At 45.0% G+C, this 18,649-nt stretch overlaps 1 protein-coding gene across 1 annotated transcript; it reads left to right on the top strand.

The window, feature by feature from the left end:
• Positions 1 to 1,132: 1,132 nt before the first annotated feature.
• Positions 1,133 to 12,689, top strand: LOC125367709 (corticotropin releasing hormone binding protein). Its single transcript, XM_048368410.1, has 7 exons — positions 1,133 to 1,213; positions 1,415 to 1,508; positions 1,647 to 1,804; positions 3,714 to 3,924; positions 5,538 to 5,686; positions 9,083 to 9,200; positions 12,532 to 12,689. Exons 1-7 carry the CDS (start codon positions 1,133 to 1,135, stop codon positions 12,687 to 12,689), a joined length of 969 nt encoding a protein of 322 aa, XP_048224367.1.
• Positions 12,690 to 18,649: the final 5,960 nt, after the last annotated feature.

Below are 18,649 nucleotides of genomic sequence, written 5' to 3'. Positions count from 1 at the left end.
TGCCTATATTGAAAAGGGAAGAGGTATAGCTCCTCAAAACCCAGCCACAAAGCAGAAAGTACTTTTCTCTGCTAACAGCAATAACCTTGTGTCTGCCTCTTGAAGCCCTTGATTCCCCCTGTGTATTTGCTGTGCGCAGAGCACTTCTCAATGGCTCTCTCCACCAGAGGGTAGAAGTAGTCTGGGATTTCCTAGAGGCAGAACAGCATGGTACTTCCTCAGCTGTGTAGCTGGAAGTAAAGTCCTGGCAGTAGCTCGGTGTCCAGGAGTGAGTACGTGGTGTCAGTCCAGATCAATGAAGAAAGGTCTCTACAACCCAAAAGTCTGTGGACACTGGAGTTAGCTTTCTGCCAAGGAAATGGTCATGAGAAACGGGACCAGGAGCTGGGCGCTGGTGGCTCAACACCTGTAAGGCTAACCGCTCAAGAGGCTGAGACCTAAAGATTATAGTAGGAAGCCAAGCCTGGGCAAGAAAGGCCATGAGAATCTCATCTCCAATTAACCAGCAAAAAACCTGAAAGTGGAGCTGTGGCTCAAGTGGTAGAGTGCCAGCCTTGAGCGTAAAAGTGAAGGGACAGTGCCTAGGCCCTGAGTTCAAGCCCCAGGACAGGAAGGGGGCAGGGAGAGAAAGTGGACCAGGGTAAAGGAAAGATGAAGGGTCAGGAAGATAATGATCCTGTTACAGGACACCTGCTTATGCAGAGACACGGCCATTGCATGGCTGTTGTACGCGGACCATTCTTCCAGCATGGCTTCCTCCAAGCCCGTGTGACAGGGAGGGTCGTGTGCCTGTGGCTCGTGTCTGCACGTGGGCCACTTCGCCTGTGTGTGCAGTGTTCTTGCTTATCCTGTCCTTCCTCCCGCGCCTGCACCTCCAGACCCGGCTGCGGTGGTGGCACAAGTCATCCCTCTCGGGGGATGATGCGGGGCCACGCTGAGGCTGTGTGGCTGCGAGCCGGACCCTCGTCACTGCCACGCGTTCCGTCGCAGGGTAACCCATGGTAACTAAGCAGACAGCCCCCCCTGCCTCCGGCTATATAAGAGACGCCCGGCCAGGGGACCCCAGCAGCTGCTCTCCGGGCTCGGGGTGTGCAGAGGGGAGCCCGCGACGGCTGGAGCCCCCGGAGCCAGCATGCCACCCCACTTCAAACTTGGGGGTCACTTCATGCTCCTCTTCCTGGCGGCCCTGAGAGGGGAGAGCCGGTACCCAGAGGTAAGCCGTGCCTGAGGGGCCCAGCCCGCCCTCCCGGGGAGGACGCCTCCCCGAGGGCCTCGCGGACGGGGTCCCAGGGAAGGGGCGCTCCGTGCGGTCCGCGCCCGGTCTTGGGGCTCCCCCCGCCCTCGCCCCCCGGCGCCCGGGCCCTGCTCTCTCCCCGGTCTTGAACTTTCCCCGTCGGACGTCCTTCCTCGGCAGAGGCCGGGAGCGGTGGACTTCGCCCCGTCGCGGCTCCCCAGCGCCCCCTGGAAGCGCGACCCGGCCGGGGAGCCGCCCTACGGCCGCGCCCTGCGTGAGTGCGCCCGGGGGCCCGCGGGCTCGGGGCGCGGGGCTGGGCCCCGGGGGGTGGCGGGATCCCCGGGTCCCCCGGGCCGGGCGCGCGGTGGGAGCGGCCGCTGAGGCTGCCCTCGGGGCTCGGGGCCGCCCGCAGGGTGCCTGGACATGCTGAGCCTGCCGGGCCAGTTCACCTTCACCGCCCGGCAGCCGCAGCTGCACTGCGCCGCCTTCTTCATCGCCGAGCCCCGGGAGGCCATCAGCATCCGCTACGACCGGGGCTCCCTCGACTGCCGGGCCGGGGACTTCCTGAAGGTGAGGCGCCCCGCCCCGCCCCGCCCCGCCCCGGGGAGCCCTGGCGGGGGTGGGGGCGAGGGGCCCGGGAACCACCCGGCCATCGCCGCACAGCGCGCTCAGCATCGGCTTGGTGCCCCAATGGGAGAGGCGCGCGTGTGTGTGCGCGTGTGTGCGCGCGCGTGTGTGTGCGTGCGTGTGTGAGTGCGTGTGTGTGTGAGAGAGAGTGTGGGGGGCGCGGGGGGGGGGCAATACTGAGGCAACCTCACTCCAGCCCCGCGACCCCAACGCAGCGCGGGCCGGGTGCGCCGCGCGCCGCCCGGGGACGGGGTCCGTTCCCGCCGTGCGCTCCCGAAGCCCTGGGAGCGTGCAAACTCGGGACCTCGCAGCGCCCCGTCGGTGGAGCAACCCGGGGGGGGGGGGCAATGTGGTCACTCACTAGGAGGGGAGAGCGGATCTCGGGGAGGAGGCGATCCCCGCGCACCCCACCTCGGCGCTCACCCCGCCGCCGCGGCTGCTGCGCTCCTCCTCTGGGAGCGCGCTCGGGTCTTCAAAGCCGGGCAACCGGATTTGGGAGCAGTGGGGCCCGGTGGGGGGTGGGCAGGGGGAGAGGGGAGAGGGGAGACTCTGCTTTGGGGGGGGTGTGTGGAAACCAGCCCTGACAGCCCTTAGTCTCTCCCACTCCCAGTTGCCATAGTCGCCCACGTTGGTTTAGGATGGTCGTGGAGAGGATCATCCAACGAGAGCCATCGTGATGCAAACCTGCAGCACAGCCTCATGCTGGAGCCGGTCAGCCGTGTTAGAGAGCGTTTGAAGCTGGCTGCTTGGCGATGGAGTCTGTGTCGGATCATTTGAAAGACCGTCTGTGGGACCCTGGGAGGAAAGTCCATTGATCCTTTGTCCAGCCAGCAAAGGTGGCCGGCCTGGCCGGTAGAGACAGGAAGTTCCATATGGCTTTTCGGACAGCATGGCTTCACTGAAGCATTGTTGGTGTTTTAAATAATAGGGGGTGCTAGCAAAAAATAAAAATAGAAAGAGGGCTGGGAATGTGGTAGAGTGCTCGCCTCGTATACAGCCCTGGGTTCGATTCCTCACCACCACATAGATAGAAAATGCCAGAAGTGGCGCTGTGGCTCAAGTGGTAGAGTGCTAGCCTTGAGCAAAAAGAAGCCAGGGACAGTGCTCAGGCCCTGAGTCCAAGCCCCAGGACTGGCATAAACAAACAAACAAACAAACAAATAAATAAAATGGGTGATCCTAGCTACTGAGGAGGCTGAGACCTGAGGATCATGAATCAAAGCCAGCCTTGGCAGGAAATTGGTGGGACTGTGATTTCCAAGAAACCACCAAAAAAGCTGGAAGTGGAGCTGTGGCTCCAGCAGAGAGTGCTAGCACACATAAATCCTCAGGGGCAGCACTCAGGCCCTGAGTTCAAGCTCCAGGACAGGCACAAAAGAAGAATAGGTGTTTCAACCACTGGATACGAAAGTTGCTTCCCCAGTTCTTTCTTTTGCTCCTTAATTTTAATATGTTTTGTTCACATTTTAATGACTAGAGATAAGATAGGGCTTAATGAAACCCATGTGGTGCTTCTGTAGACTTCTTTTGGAAAACAGTGACCAAGATAAAAATAGGCACTTGCCTATAATTTCCTTTTAGTCAAATAATTGAAAGGTTAAGATAAAGTATAAGATAGTTTAGCAGCTTTAAGATTTATGAATGAGTAAAAAGAGACTTATGCAGAAAAATGCATTAATTAATGGTGTGGAATTATTCACCAACCCTCACCGTGACAATCCACATAAATGGGAAGCCATAGGCTGGAGATGTGAATTCTCAAACTGGCTGGAGAATTTTTCTCTCCTCTTCAACGTTCATGGCTTAAGAGATGATAACACTGACCACCTGTGTATTGTGTTTTGGGGGAAAGGTGTTTGATGGATGGATCCTCAAGGGGGAGAAATTCCCCAGCGCCCAGGACCACCCGCTCCCCACCGCAGAGCGGTACACAGATTTCTGTGACAGTGGTCTTACCAGAAGGAGCATCAGATCTTCCCAGAATGTGATCATGATCTTCTTCCGGGTCCATGAGCCCGGAAACGGATTCACACTCACCATAAAGATGGACGCCAACCTCTTCCGTAAGTGAGCTTCTTGTCTCTTCTCACTCAAAAGATGGGACTTGAGTGGGGAGGTATCAAACCCGATTGTTATTCCGTTTATTTCTTTTTACTTCCCTAAGTCAGGTTATGAGTGATTGTGGTTACCCCTTCCATTGTACTTCCAAACCTGCTTTTTAAAGGTAATATTCTCCTAGATGTAGGACATTTGATGAGAAATGGTTTGACTGGAAATCCATCTATACTTAGAAATCGCCTAACACATATTTATATTCATTACTGTGAAAATGAAATTAATAGTTTTTAATTCACATCCCAGTCTATCCTAACTCACTGTGGATACAAGTCTATTTTTCTTCATAGTCTTATTTTGACCTCCTAAGGTACTATAATGCATTCTGTGACAAACTTTAATCTCCTCAGGCATTCTACGAATCCAGGATAAGCTTAAAGGATCAGATATGCAGCTGTGGTCCCAGAGCTAATAGGCTAAAGCTGCAAGGCTGCACATCAGAGATACGGTAGACAGATGTCATTCCCTGAGCACAGGATTGAGCTAGTTTATCTTTGTACTGTTTCCATGCAGAATCTTCCTCCCTTGCTTAGTTCAACATAGGTTTTATTGGAAAGCTGTATAGCTGTATAGCTGATTATCCTAATAAAAATGAATCCACTCATCTGTTTATTTTTCTCCATTGAGAGAAAAAATCTTAAGAAAGAGAGAGAGAAAGCAAGCTAGCAAGCATGCCACTCATTACAGGATTCATACGATGGTGTTGAAGTGAATATTTCATGTAACCTCAAGGATAAGGTCCTAGTAGTCTTCTAATTCTATTTTAAAAAGACTTTTCCCTCCCCAGGATGTTTCTAAGACTACAGCAAAATAGTTCTAGAGGACGAAATACAATACTTCTATATTTTATTTGGTAGGACACTGTCTAGAACCAAGGCATTTCAGTTCCTTTTTGAAATTAAGTGTGATTAAAAATAGAAGTAGGAGGCAAGAATTAGGTCTGACCTGGTCAGTCAGAAACTTTTGTACCATAATAATAAAAAATGCAAATCCCAATGTTTCTGTTTCATAGCTAGAAGAATATCACTAAGTCTCCTTTCGAGGCCAAATTTCAGAATTGAAACCAACATTTCAGAAATTCTTGAGAGCATTACACATGAACATTTTCCTAGCTACTCATGAGGCTGAGGTCTGAGGATCGCTGTTTGAAGCCAGGCTGGGTAGGAAAATTATGAGGCTTATCTCCAAGTAACCACAAAAAAATAACTAGAAGTGGATCTGTGGCTCAAGTGGTAGAGTGCCAGCCTTGAACACAAAAGCTCAATCCCCTGAGAAGAAAGTTAGAGACCCTTGTAGCTCAGGACCTACCTACAGGATCCATGACACTGACGATTTTTATTCCCCAACTCCTTTGTTTTTGCAAATGTCATTGCAATATATATATATATATTCTGTCCCTGAGTACAAGACTCTAGACCATGAACAGAAACCTAGAATAAAGATATGATCGACTTCTGTAAATACCTAGCTCATCAACTAATGCAAACACAACTCTCTCTGTGTTATCTCTTCTTTCTCTGTGTGTGTGTCTCTCTCCCTCTCTATCTTTTCCCTTACAAAGCTTGCAATGTCATCTCTCAGACTCCAAATGGCAGGTTTACTCTGGTGATTCCACACCAGCATCGAAACTGCAGTTTCTCCATCATTTACCCAGTGGCCATCAAAATATCTGATCTCACGCTGGGACACTTTCATGGTCTCCAGTTAAAGGTGAGTGGTTTGCTTCCTTCCTAATCACTTGGCGAGTCCTGAATTTTATCAGAGCACCAGCAGATGTGACATCAAAAAATTGGAGCAGCCTAGCCCTTTGGCTCTGAAAGCTCCCGGGCGCTGGGCTGGCTGCTTTAGCTTAAGCTCTCTTCTATTTCCATCATGCTGTAAGCCTCATGCTCAGGTGCCCATTCTGACTACTTCAATATTTTGCTTGTGACGTAAGGAATGCTCTCAATTGGTAAACTTGTGGTATGTAATTACAATTGAACTCACTTGTATTCGTCTTCTTTTACAAAAATTCCCTCCTAGCAGAACCTAGGGTGAGTCATCTGCACAGCTGCTTTTCTGATTATTGGAATCTTCTTTTGATACGAAGGAAGTATCTCATTGGTAGAACTGGCCTACGGAGGAATGCTAACTGTAGCATAAAACACGAAATTGGATTTTGAGATTGCAAAAGGCACTGAAGTGTTTGCATTACATTTAATTCAATCCATTTGCTTTGAAAATACTAGCTGAGAATTCCTATCACGTTAGCTTTCAGATGAACTTCCACATGGACCTTCAAATGAATGCTAAACTTGGCTACATTTATTTGTGCTGATAGTATCTTGCGTGTGAGTCATCCCATTTCCTTGTGCGTGTGTGCTCACACGCCTAGGTGAAGATAACACATGTATGTACTGGTATCAAAGGTAGCCAGAGTTCCTATTCACACAGATTTTAGTGGAAATCAAATATATTGGACCAGGACTGAGAAAAAGAATATATGTCCAAGTTCCTCTAGTGGACCACCGCCTGGTTTTGTTGTTGTTGCTAGGCTTTGGTAAAAGAATGATCTTTTGATGAGGGTGTATTGGAATGTACGTAGTCCACCCTCATTGGTTTGCTATTGTTTGTATGTCATTCTTAATGTAAAATTGAGAAGATGAGGGATTTGGTAGCAGAGATAGGAGATCTTCCCTATAGCTATTGCAACGCTAAGAAATAATCCTGGTGTTTTCCCTTCACATTTTAGAGCCTGGTGCGCTCTAGTCACCTACTCCTTTAAAAAACCCCTATGTCTCGAGGGCTGAGGATGGTGATGGGCACCTGTAATTCCAGGCCCGGGAGGCGGAGGCTGGTGAAGCGGAGAGGACTGCCGAGGAGAGGGCGGTGAATGCTAAGGACCAGCAGCATCTGGGCGTCTTTGTTTTGCCCCCTCATTTTACTTTCTACTTCTTTCCCGTTTCTTTCTTCCCCATTTCACTCTCGCAAGCCTGCCTTTTCTCTCCAACACCCCCTGCTGGCATTTGGAACCTAAAGAACCAGTGGAAAGTTCTGTCTTTGGAGATGTTCTCCTTGGACATGCTCCACCCAAGGGAAAGGCAATTAGTTTTCTTTTCCTTTCGCCCCTAAATAGCTTATTTGACTCTCAATTCACAAACAGGAAGCCTTGTGCACAGGGGGGCTAATTAAATCTCTATTTCATCACTTGATGAAATTACATGTAAAGTAGCTAAACATAGAATCCCACACATAGTAGGCTGTTTAAAAATAGATGTCCCATTCTAGCTTCCTTTATCAGCAGAACAGTTGTCATTCTATTATATTCTATAATTCAGGGTGTAGTTTCAGTTGTACTTTGGTGTGTGTGTGTGTGTTTGTGTGTGTGTGTGTGTGTGTGTGTGTGTGTGTGTGCGTGCTGGTCCTGGGGCTTGAACTCAGGGGCTGGGCACTGATTCTGAGCTTCTTTTGCTTAAGGCTAGTGCTCTACCGCTTGAGCCACAGAGCCACTTCTGCCTTTTTTTTGGTAATCTCACAGACTTTTCTGCCCAGGCTGGCTTTGACTCATGATCCTCAGATCTCAGTCTTCTGAGTAGCTAGGATTACAGGGGCAAGCCCCCCCAGAGGTTGGCCAATGTCCTTCTAAATGTCTAAAATGTGCACTTGTGCACGAGTGTGTGCTAAAAGTTCCTATTTTCAGCTGCATTTCCTTTGTGTTAATGTCTATGTAGTTAACTTACAGATACCTCTCACACGCTGCTACATTTCTAAGTGAGGACATTTCAGTGAAGAACAGGAGTACAGGCACAACGAGCTATGCAAACCGGAGGAGCTATTACAGAATGAAATTGAGAATTTCAAGACTGCTAGGGACAGCTACACATGCCTGTAATCCTAGCCACTTGGCAGACAGGCATAGGACGATCCCACCTGAAGGCCAGCCTGGAGAAGGGCAGTATGAGATCGTGTCTGAAAAACAAACTAAAAGCAAAAGGCCTGGGGAGAGGGGGGCTAGCAAACACCTCCAGCATCACTCAATTAATTAGTTCAGTGTAGAGATAGCAGAGCATTAAAGCAAGCAGGTAGTTGGAACTCTGTGTTCTGCATTGATGGCATGCTGAGGAAGCAGACTGCTCCCAAGAGAGGGGACCCCCCGCAAAACACATCATTGGGGCTAAGAGTAGCAGCTTTCTTTGTGTCGGTGGTACATGAATTGCTGGGGGTAAGAAGACTATGGGAAGGACGGTGGGAAGCAGGCCGAGCGGCTACAATGGGTCACACAGATCAAGTCTCACAATCAATTCTTCTGTTGAGTAGCTTCACACAAGTCTGTTCTCACTGAAAGGAGAAAGATGATGATAGGTCCAGTGAACTTGGGCCCCCAAGTCAGTTTTATTCTTTCTTTGATCTGGTCATAATGAATCTCAATCCTTGGTGGTAGAAATGATACATTTCTACAGAAAGAAATTCTTTTACAAAGTAGAAGAAAGAAGTGACTGTGGTTCATGCCTGTACTCCTAGATACTCAGGAAGAGATGTGAGGATCATGGTTCAAAGCCAGCCTGCTCAGGAAAGTCCATGAGACTTTTATCTCCAATTAACTACCAAAAAGCCAGAAGTGGAGCTGTGGCTTGAGGTGTAGAGTGTTAGCCTTAAGTACAAAAGTTCAGAGACAGCATCCAGGCCCTCAATTCAAGCCCCAGGACCAGCACACACATGCAAAAACGGTTTCTGTAACAAGAGGAAAGGAGATGAGTTAATAGAAAAAAATATAGAAACCTTGTTTATAAAGTACAGATAGCTGGCTTCATTTAACTTGGCCAGTTTGTATTAAGAAAGTCAAATGATTTCATGTGTCTATCCATGTGATTTGAAAAGCAAAGCATTTTTATGTATCATATTGAGTTTACAGATCCCTGTAAACATTTTTGAGAAAATATGTTTACACATTCAAAAAATGATTACTCTAGTGATTTAGGAAAGTGATTCTTAGGATTAATTTTCAGAGTCCCAGATATTAAATACCAATGGCACTTCCGGGGTGCATAGGGTTGATTAAAATCCAACAATGGTTTGACTTCTGTCATTGACTTATACACACTTTGCTCTGTTGTTTTATTTTTTCAGAGGCCCCCGGCAGATTGTGGAGAAATTGGAGACTTTGTGGAGCTATTAGGAGGAACTGGATTGGACCCTTCCAAGATGATGCCTTTAGCTGACCTCTGCTACCCTTTTCATGGTCCTGGTGAGCTAGTTCTTCTATTATTACTTGTCTGCCCATTGAGGTGACTTTACATAAACACCTCCCGTGGTCTTATACATTGGGAAGCAAGTTCTTCCAAAGTAAACTTTCTGAGCCAATATGAGAATTTCACACTTGAGCTTATGCACAGTATTAAAGTCCATTATCAAATATTATATAGGTGAAGTAAGTAGGATGTATATTCAACATTGGCCCCAAGTAAAAGTGAAAAGACAAAGCCTTTTAATTTTGTTTTCATGTTCTTGGGAATTCCTTCCTTTATCCTCTGGAGGGTAAAGGATATGTTTAGTGAAAGACTAATGATAGATCTAACAAGGATTGGTAATAATACTATAACAATGGCAACAAAATAAATATAATGATATAATAGCTAAATAGATTTTCCATTTGTGTGTATATGTGTTTGTTACTTATGACAAATAAACAATAAAGGATTAAGCCTTATTAGAATTGCTGTCTGAACTGCTGAGGGGCCCCAACTTCTAGCAGCTAAACTAGCTCCTTAAAGGCCATTGCAGCCCCAAAGTAAATGGTCAGCCCTAAAATGGTGACTAATAATAACTTAAAAAACAATTGGTCCAGTGTAGAGCTGCCAACCAGAAAGAGGCCTTCTTTATCAGAGACCAGAGAGGATTTCCTCGTAATTATATGCAGGTGGATGAGGAGGGTGGAGTGGAAATGACTGGGCTCACAACCAAGTTAACCAAGTGTACGTGTGTGTCTGGGTGAGGGGCTGGGGCGGGGGTTTACATTAAACATACTGCTAGAGTCCACTTCCATACCTGTACTTCAGGTGCAGGAGTCTATGGACATCTTTAGAGAAATAAAATAAGAAGAGAAGATGAAGCATACCAGTGTCTAATCTCACAGGTCATTGCCATCATAATCCCTTGCTCTCCCATCACCACAGACCCTTCTCCACCTAGTAAGAAAGCTCCAGTGTACAGTCGCTTTGATCAGATGTGCCTAGGTATCATTAAAACCAGGCCAGCTCACCAGTGTTTCTGTTCTCTAAGTTGATGCTGAGGCCTCGATAGAAAAAGCAGGTCTGAGACAGAATTAATACATACAGGTAGACCCTATGACGCAGTGTGCCTCTACCCTCCCTAAACTAACAAGAAGACTTTAATTTTTTTTTTTTTTTTTTTTTTTGCCAGTCCTGGGCCTTGGACTCAGGGCCTGAGCACTGTCCCTGGCTTCTTTTTGCTCAAGGCTAGCACTCTGCCACTTGAGCCACAGTGCCCCTTCTGGCTGTTTTCTATATATGTGGTGCTGAGGAATCGAACCCAAGGCTTCATGTATATGAGGCAAGCACTCTTGCCACCAGGCCATATTCCCAGCCCCCCCCCCCCTCCTTTTTTGAGACACGGTCTTACTATATAGCACAGGCTTGGCTCAAATTCAGGGTCATCTTACCTCAGCTGGGATTATGTGGTGTATTGCCATACTCAGCCTTCCTAGCCTTTTTCAGACACTCTCTAAGCTAAATGTGTCCCAATGCTGATGATAAGGGGACTCTGGACTTGATGAGAATAAAAAGGAAGGTTTTGGGCGTGTGTGTGTGTGTGTGTGTGTGTGTGTGTGTGTTTGTGTGTGTGTTTGTGTGTGTATGTGAGTGTCCTGGAGCTTCAACTTAGGACCTGGGCACTGTCCACTCTACCATTTAAGCCTCAGCTCCACCTCTGGTCCTTTGGTGATTCATTGGAGATCAGAGTCTCATGGACTTCTCTGCCTAGACTGGTTTCCAACCTCCATCTTTAAATCTCAGCCTATTGAATAGGATTGATAGTGTGATTAGGATTAGGATTACAGATGTGAGCCACTGGCACCCAGCTTAAAAAGAAAGTTTAGATTGAAAAATATTTGTTCTTTAAAATCCAGATCATTAAAACCAGGGTCATCTTTCTGGTTGGATTACATGACTTTGAAGTAGGCAAAAGGGCTAGCGGAGGGCCAAAAAAGTACTTTTGCCTAAGTTATAATTAAAGTCAGTTTTTAGATTACTTTAAGTTGTGAATAGCACCAGGTTTGGTTCATTTAAAAATATTTTTTATTCTTTTTCTTTCATCCACTCTAATTCTGAGTCTTTCCTAAGTTGTTAAAAATATAAATAGAGTTTTGTCCTCTAAATTGAATTTTATTAGAATCTATTTCAAAATAAATAACAGGTACATTAACAGAAGGAAATAAGATATATTATATGAAGTTTGGAGTAAAATCAGAAGAATAACCTTTCAAATTGTTAAAAGAAAGATAAATGTGGCCCACTAATCATAAAGTGTGAAGCTCTTTCATATTAACTAAAATAATTACAAGGTCAATGTTTTCAAATTTTACCTTAAAAACATGACTGAATGGTTTTACTTAAGCTCAGGTGTGTGTTTGTGGGTTTCCTGTTCCACAATGATAATCGAATTTGTCTTCTCAGAATTTAGAAACACCTCATAGAGACAAAAAGTATGGAGGAGAGTTAAGGAAATTAAAGCAGTGGAAAGAATTATCTCCCCTAGGAATCAGCTTGACGCTGGAAAAATAAAAGGAAAATTATTTTTTAATAAAAATATAATATGACTTTCAGTATAGTCTCAAGCACACCTTCATGAGAAGAGAATGTTGGCAGATGGTCACATGGATTACAAAAGTGTTGGATAAGAGACAAGGGCGGATGAAACTGTAACCTCTCTGTACATCAGTTTGATAATAAAAAAATGTAAAAAAAATAAATAAATAAAACTTAAAAACTGAAAAAAAAAAGAGACAAGGGCGGATATTGGAAGTTATCTCACAGACATGCTGAGCACTGAGACAGAAAAGATACAGCTGGGCACGAGAACAGGAGCTAGCATGCTACGTGTGTGTCTCCACCGTGCAAATGACCTTTGATTTATGGGTACAACACTTACTATCTAGATCAGGAAATAATAAGCAGGTGATTTTAAAATTTTGTTCTCCATTAACTTCCGGTGGCGTATTCTTTCCTTTAGCCCTGAACTACTAAAGGCCACTTGTAACTAGGTTTTTTGGACACTCCTTAGCAACTGTCTCTGTACGTTTGCAACCTGTCCCTAGGAGGCAGTCAAGGGTAGCCTTTGCCTACTTTCCCACTCACTTCATGATTCTACAATTATATATCAAAACACACAATGACAACAAAAGAAAACAAAAAATGCCTCACCTAATAATGGATGTGAGAGACGGTGTGTGGGGTTATGCCTACCATGTTTCCCTGTGTTTAAATTATCTGGTGGATAGCAATCATTTGTGTGGCTTCTAACCTACTGGGAAACTCCTATTCTTTTTCCATCAATTACAGCCCAGATGAAAATTGGCTGCGACAACGCGGTGGTGCGCATGGTCTCCAGTGGAAAACACATAAACCGTGTGACGTTTGAATATCGTCAGCTGGAGCCATCTGAAATGGAAAATGAAAATGGAAACAGCCTCCCAGAATTCTGTTCGTCGAGCCTCTGAATACCCACCTGACTGTTGTGCTACTAGCTAAGTGTATTCTAATGGCTATTGTGGCTAATTTTGGTGACCAACTAGTGAAAAAAGCCTTTCAAACCAGTCAGTATTTAGGCCTTGAACATACAGACATGTTAAGTTTTTACTGTGCTTCCTTTGTAATATATCATTGAACTATGGCATATAGTAAGTTTTCTATTTGCATGGTAGGAAGCAAGTTTCAGCTAGAAATGTTTGTAGTACACAGGTGTGTTGCAAAATTGACTTGTAAGACAAGTATAAAGCTATGTCCTTTTCAAGAGAAAGGACTACGAAGAAAGGAAAAAGATGGCACTCATAGTTTTATAATAGAGAACTTCAAAGGAGCTGCATCTGTTTATTTTCTGTTAATGATAGATAGAAGTGGTAGACATTTTTTTGGTTGATTTTCAGCCCAACTTTGTAGTATTGAAAACCCTTTCCATCCACAAATACAAACATGAATAAATATGTTCAGACCTTGGCATCTTAATATTGTGCTTTATTTATTTTTATTTTTGGTGCTGGTACTAGGGCTTGAATTCAGGGCCTGAGTACCCTCCTTTAGCCTTTTCATTCAAGGCTGGCACGCTTATCACTTGAACCGTAGCTCCACTTCCAGCTTTTCTGATGGTTAATTGAAGTTTAGAGTCACATGGACTTTCCTACCCTGGCTTACTTTGAACCACCATCCTCAGATCGCAGCTTCCTGAGTAGCTAGGATTACAGGTGTGGTCTACAAGTGCCTGGCAGCATTGTACTTTGTTTTCCTGAATAGTTCTTTCCTTTGTAACCATCAGAAAAATAATCTTCCCATGTGGTTCAGAACTAAATGCTGAAATCAGTGTTAAGGATTTCTTAGAGTTGGTAGAATTGTGGACTGTCGGGATGATTATGCAGAGAAGAGGCAGAATGGCAGTGTTTGGTTGACTGTGGAGTGGAAGCTGGAAGCATCATCTACTTTCCACTAGCCTCTGGAGAAACCCAGGACATGTCTTCATCACAGTGGTCATACTTTTCAACAAGGACAACAAGGACCTTACAACTCTTACAATTTGTAGAAATCTGAGTACTTCTTTGGTTCTGAAAACAGCTGGGTGCTCCCTGAGCCTTACCTGTGTTTGACATGCAATACGTAGACATGTTGGAGCAAAAACATCTTCAGAAAAATATTCGGAAGTGAATTCTTCACTTTATGTGAATGGAGAAAGCTTCAAACTATGCAGTAATTAATGGCTTCATTATGATTCCTGAAACATATTTAATCTCACTAGAGTATCCTGGAATCTATCAACCAAACAGAAAGATAAAAATTGACTAAGAGAAAGTAGAGCTATGGCTCAAGTGGTAGAGAGCTAGACTTGAGCACAATAGCTCAGAGACAGCGTGGAGGCCCTGAGTTCAAGTCCCTGGACTAGCATAAGCACACACACCCTTACTGAGAGTTTTGTAAAATACCTAGAATTTAGCACAAGTTTTATTTATTTATTTTTTTTGGCCAGTCCTGGGGCTTGGACTCAGGGCCTGAGCACTGTCCCTGGCTTCTTCCAGCTCAAGGTTAGCACTCTGCCACTTGAGCCACAGCGCCGCTTCTGGCCGTTTTCTGTATATGTGGTGCTGGGGAATCGAACCTAGGGCCTCGTGTATCCGAGGCAGGCACTCTTGCCACTAGGCTATATCCCCAGCCCTAGCACAAGTTTTAACTCAATAGATATTCTAGAATGAGTGTATAAGTTAGCAAATGGTTGAAAAAATTCCTGGATGAGTAGGTGACTGTGACTATATAATGTTTTATCACTTATATACAATACTGAGTTCCTCAATTTACTAAAAAAAAAAAAACCCAAACCAAAACAAACCAACAAACAAACAAACAAAAACTAGCTGGGTTCCAGTAGCTCATGCCTCTATTCTTAGCTATTGGAGCAAGCATTAATATCACTTGAGTCATACCCTTTACCCTTCTGTTGGTGAGAAGGACTCTCATTAACTTTTCCTGGGCTGGCCTTGTGCAAGTATACGTAACACACACCACTCCCGTATCTGCTTGCTGAGCATCTTGGACCACAGGTATATACATCACCACATCCTGCTATAGCTTACCTGCTTCAAGAGGTCAGCCACTCTCATGAGTTTTCATTCCAGAAAGATGGAGCAGGTTTCTGGAGACAAGATGGGAGGTGAGATTTCCGGGGAGGGGCGGGGCGGACAATTCCAGGGGGTCTTGGAGTTCTGTCATAGCCACTGAATGACTACAAATTTATGTAAGACATTGGGCAAACTCATCTTTCCTTTCCTTTTTTCTTTTGTGCTGGTCCTGGGGCTTTGCACAAGGCTAGCCCTCTACCACTTGATCCATAGTTCTATTTCAACTTTTATTTTTTTGGTAGTTTATTAGAGAAAAGCATCTCACTGACATTTTTGCCTGGGCTGGTTTCAAATTGCAGTACCCAGATCTCCGCCTCCTGAGTAGTGAGATTACAGGTGTAAGCTATCCGTTCAAACTTGCCTTTCTGAGAAATGTCATAGAGCAAAGTTGTTAAGATCATTCATTCAACTGAGCGACTCCAACTCTAAAATTCCACAAAGATATAAAAACGAAAGCTCGTCAAAGAGAAACTTCATGTGCAAAACTTAGTCTTCCCCAGGTCAACTCAGAATGGCATCTTGCCCATGTGGAATGGATGGGAGCTCAGAGCGGACCAGCTTTAGAAGCGAGACCTAGACCTGTGAGTATGGGCATCATGGTGGAGAGGAAGAACCTAGATTGGGGAACCGAGATGTAAGGTTGAGTTCTCAGCCTGCCACCCACCAGCTGGACGCCCTTGTGCAAGTTGCTGCACCTGACCATCAGCTTCCTCAAATACACAACAGTTGCACTGCCATATGAGCAGTAGTTGACGTGAAATATTGCATTCTTGTCTAGACACATGGGAGACAGGTGTCTTTCCTGGAAATATTACCAATCAAGTCTTTGGGAATATAATTTCACCTTCAATACTATAAAGGACGTTTCCACTTGCTATTACGCTGTTTTGTGTTGTGTGTGTGTGTGTGTGTGTGTGTGTGTGTGTGTGTGTGTGTGTGTGTGTTTCCTGGTGTTTGGGTCTGAACTCTGGATCTTGTGCTTGCTTACTTGCTTGGCATTCTACCATTTGAACCATACCTCCAGCCTGGCTTTTTGCTAGTTATTTTGGAGATGGATCTCATGGAATTTTCTGTCCAGACTGGTCTTGAACCAAAATACTTTGAATCTCAGCCTTCCGAATACTGGATGTAAACCATCAGTGTCCAGCTTATTTTTTCTGTTTTTATTAGCATGTCCTATTTCCATATATGCTTACAGGGTATCCTAATGAAATTCACCCCTCACTATCACTCTTCCTGATTCACCCTCCCTCTTCTGAAAACAGACTTTATTGTTCAAAAATAGAACAAAAATAGTGTATGCATATAAAGTACGTGGACTATATTCACCCTCCTCACCCATTCTGTTTGCCTTCTCCCTTATCCTAGTCATTCATTTTTAAGTATGTATTAGTTATTCAAAGGGTTTTCACTGAAGTATTTCACACATACACACAAACATACGCACATGTATATTAAAGTATAAAAATATAATACATATATATAATTTAACAAGATATTTGTCAAAGGAAATAGAGCTGTCTTTTTTTTTTTTTTTTTTTTTTTTTGCCAGTCCTGGGCCTTAGACTCAGGGCCTGAGCACTGTCCCTGTCTTCTTTTTGCTCAAGGCTAGCACTCTGCCACTTGAGCCACAGCGCCACTTCTGGAATTTTCTGTATATGTGGTGCTGGGGAATTGAACCCAGGGCTTCATGTATAGGAGGCAAGCACTCTTGCCACTAGGCCATATCTCCAGCCCCTAGAGTCTTAAGCAATGACAATTTGTGAAAACATCATGTTGTTTTTGTAACATTAAATAGTGACTTTTTTTTAACCTCTTAAGTGGCCTTACGGCTATGGAATTTAGTCAATTCATTGAGGTAAGGTGGTCCATTGCAAGGTTAATCACATGATAGGCCTGCCCTGCCATTGGCTCACAGGCAATCAATCCCTTCATAGTTAAGTCCTGCTGAGCAGGAGCCTCCCCCGTGATAAACAACCCACCCCGACACCAAGGAGGTAGGAGGGGGGAGCATGCTGTAACCTTCTGCTAACTTCTCAGGCTTAAAGAGAAAACCAAACCAAACCAGTAGAAGGGGCAGGAGGAGGAGGGGAAGGGGGAGGAGGAGAGGGAGGCGGAGGGGGAGGGGGAGGGGAGAGGGAGGGGGAGGAGGAGGAAGGGGGAGAAACAAAAAACACTCCACAAAACAAACCATCTCTAAGTGACAAACACGAAAAAAACAGGTAGCTTTATTCTTCATTTAAACGATACTAAAATGTCTATTTGTAAACAGCACATGCTCCTCATACCATTTAACAAACTTTCATGAGTTAAAACATTTAAGCTTTGGGCTAGGAATTTGGCCTAGTGGTAAAGTGCTCACCTTGTATACATGAAGCCCTGGGTTCCATTCCTCAGCACCACATATATAGAAAAAGCCAGAAGTGCTAGCCTTGAGCAAAAGGAAGCCAGAGACAGTACTCAGGCCCTGAGTCCAAGCCCCAGGACTTGCGACAAAACATTTAAGCCTCTGTCCACTTCACAGATGGGGTCATTGGGGTAGAGGGAAACACATTGCCGGGTTGAAAGCAGAGGAGTCAGGGCTGAGCTTTGAGGGCGTCGGACCTGGGAGCGCATACATTTAATACTTGCTGCCTTGCCGAGGTCTGTTGCCACCAGCAGGCAGTGCCAGCAATAAATAAATACATAAATAAATAAATAAAAATATATATTGGTTCTTATTTCTTTGTCCAAATATGCCATTCAAAGCGATTTTAGGACATTTTTTCCTGGAGGGTACTATAACAAGCGATCCATTTCCAACTTTCAGAGGGCCAAATGTGAGGGTTCATTTTTATTTGTCAGTTTGGTGAGACCAGACCAGGATACCTAGATGTTTGATGAAATACTCATTGAGATGCTGTGATGAGGGCAATTTTTCAATAAGCTAAACACTTAAATCAACTTTGAACAAAACAGATTATTCTCCTTAATTTGGGTGGGCTTTATCTGATAAGATCTCTTGAGGAGATGGAAGCATGTCTGGTTTATCTGCAGAACTTTCCACCTCATCACTTTCATTTGTCACTGTGTTTTTCTTTTGTCTTTTCTGTTTTGGTGCTGGGGATTGAACCTAGAATGTTGCACTTGCTAGGCAAGTGCTTTGCCACTGAGCCACCTCCCAGCTCCAGTCATTTTTTTAATTTATTTATGGTTTTGCTTGAAAAGTTGTGCCTTTCAGTCAGCACCAAGGTGAGGTAAGCCAACTGATGTTAAATCGCTATAGACCAAGGCAGGGTCTTCAGTGATGACGGCCTTTACTGTCCTTCAGAGTCTACGGGTTCCCTTCCCACTGCCACTTGGACCTCGCCCACAGAAACACGATGGAGAAAATGGAAAAGCAGGCTGCTTTGTCCTTCCGTCACCTACCTGAGAACCAGCTCTCCACAATACAAGGATCCAAAGTGAAACCTAGTTCTCCACCAACAAACCCGTCAGTGAAACGGAAATCCGAATGAAAAGTGGCTGGTAGACCATTGTCCCTGCTTTTAGGAAGAACTATGGAAAGAAGCATCACCCGTGACACAGAAACCAAGAGTGAGCCCGAGTAAATTCTACGCAACGTTCTATTTCGAATCCACCCACACTAATTAAATGTTATCAGTTAACATTTCCTCTTCACAAAGCATTTCTGGGTATTGTCAAATCTCCAGTGGAAAACTTTTAGCTCCCCTATTTCTCTTCAATGAAACCAATTTGGGAGTCCCTCTCAGTGCTTAGCTTTAATTGGAAAGGCCCTCTCTTGCATGAATGAACTAGAT

Source organism: Perognathus longimembris, chromosome 19 (genome assembly GCF_023159225.1).
Source record: "Perognathus longimembris pacificus isolate PPM17 chromosome 19, ASM2315922v1, whole genome shotgun sequence".
NCBI lineage: Eukaryota > Metazoa > Chordata > Mammalia > Rodentia > Heteromyidae > Perognathus > Perognathus longimembris.
This window is presented reverse-complemented; position numbering and strand designations above follow the sequence as displayed.

What these genes read in the sequence shown, in the direction of transcription:
- LOC125367709 (XM_048368410.1), top strand. Translation starts at nt 1,133, where the DNA reads ATGCCACCCCACTTCAAACTTGGGGGTCACTTCATGCTCCTCTTCCTG. An exon ending in GCCCTACGGCCGCGCCCTGC is followed by an intron (nt 1,509 to 1,646) that starts GTGAGTGCGCCC and finishes GGCCGCCCGCAG; the next exon opens with GGTGCCTGGACATGCTGAGC. An exon ending in GGGCCGGGGACTTCCTGAAG is followed by an intron (nt 1,805 to 3,713) that starts GTGAGGCGCCCC and finishes TTTGGGGGAAAG; the next exon opens with GTGTTTGATGGATGGATCCT.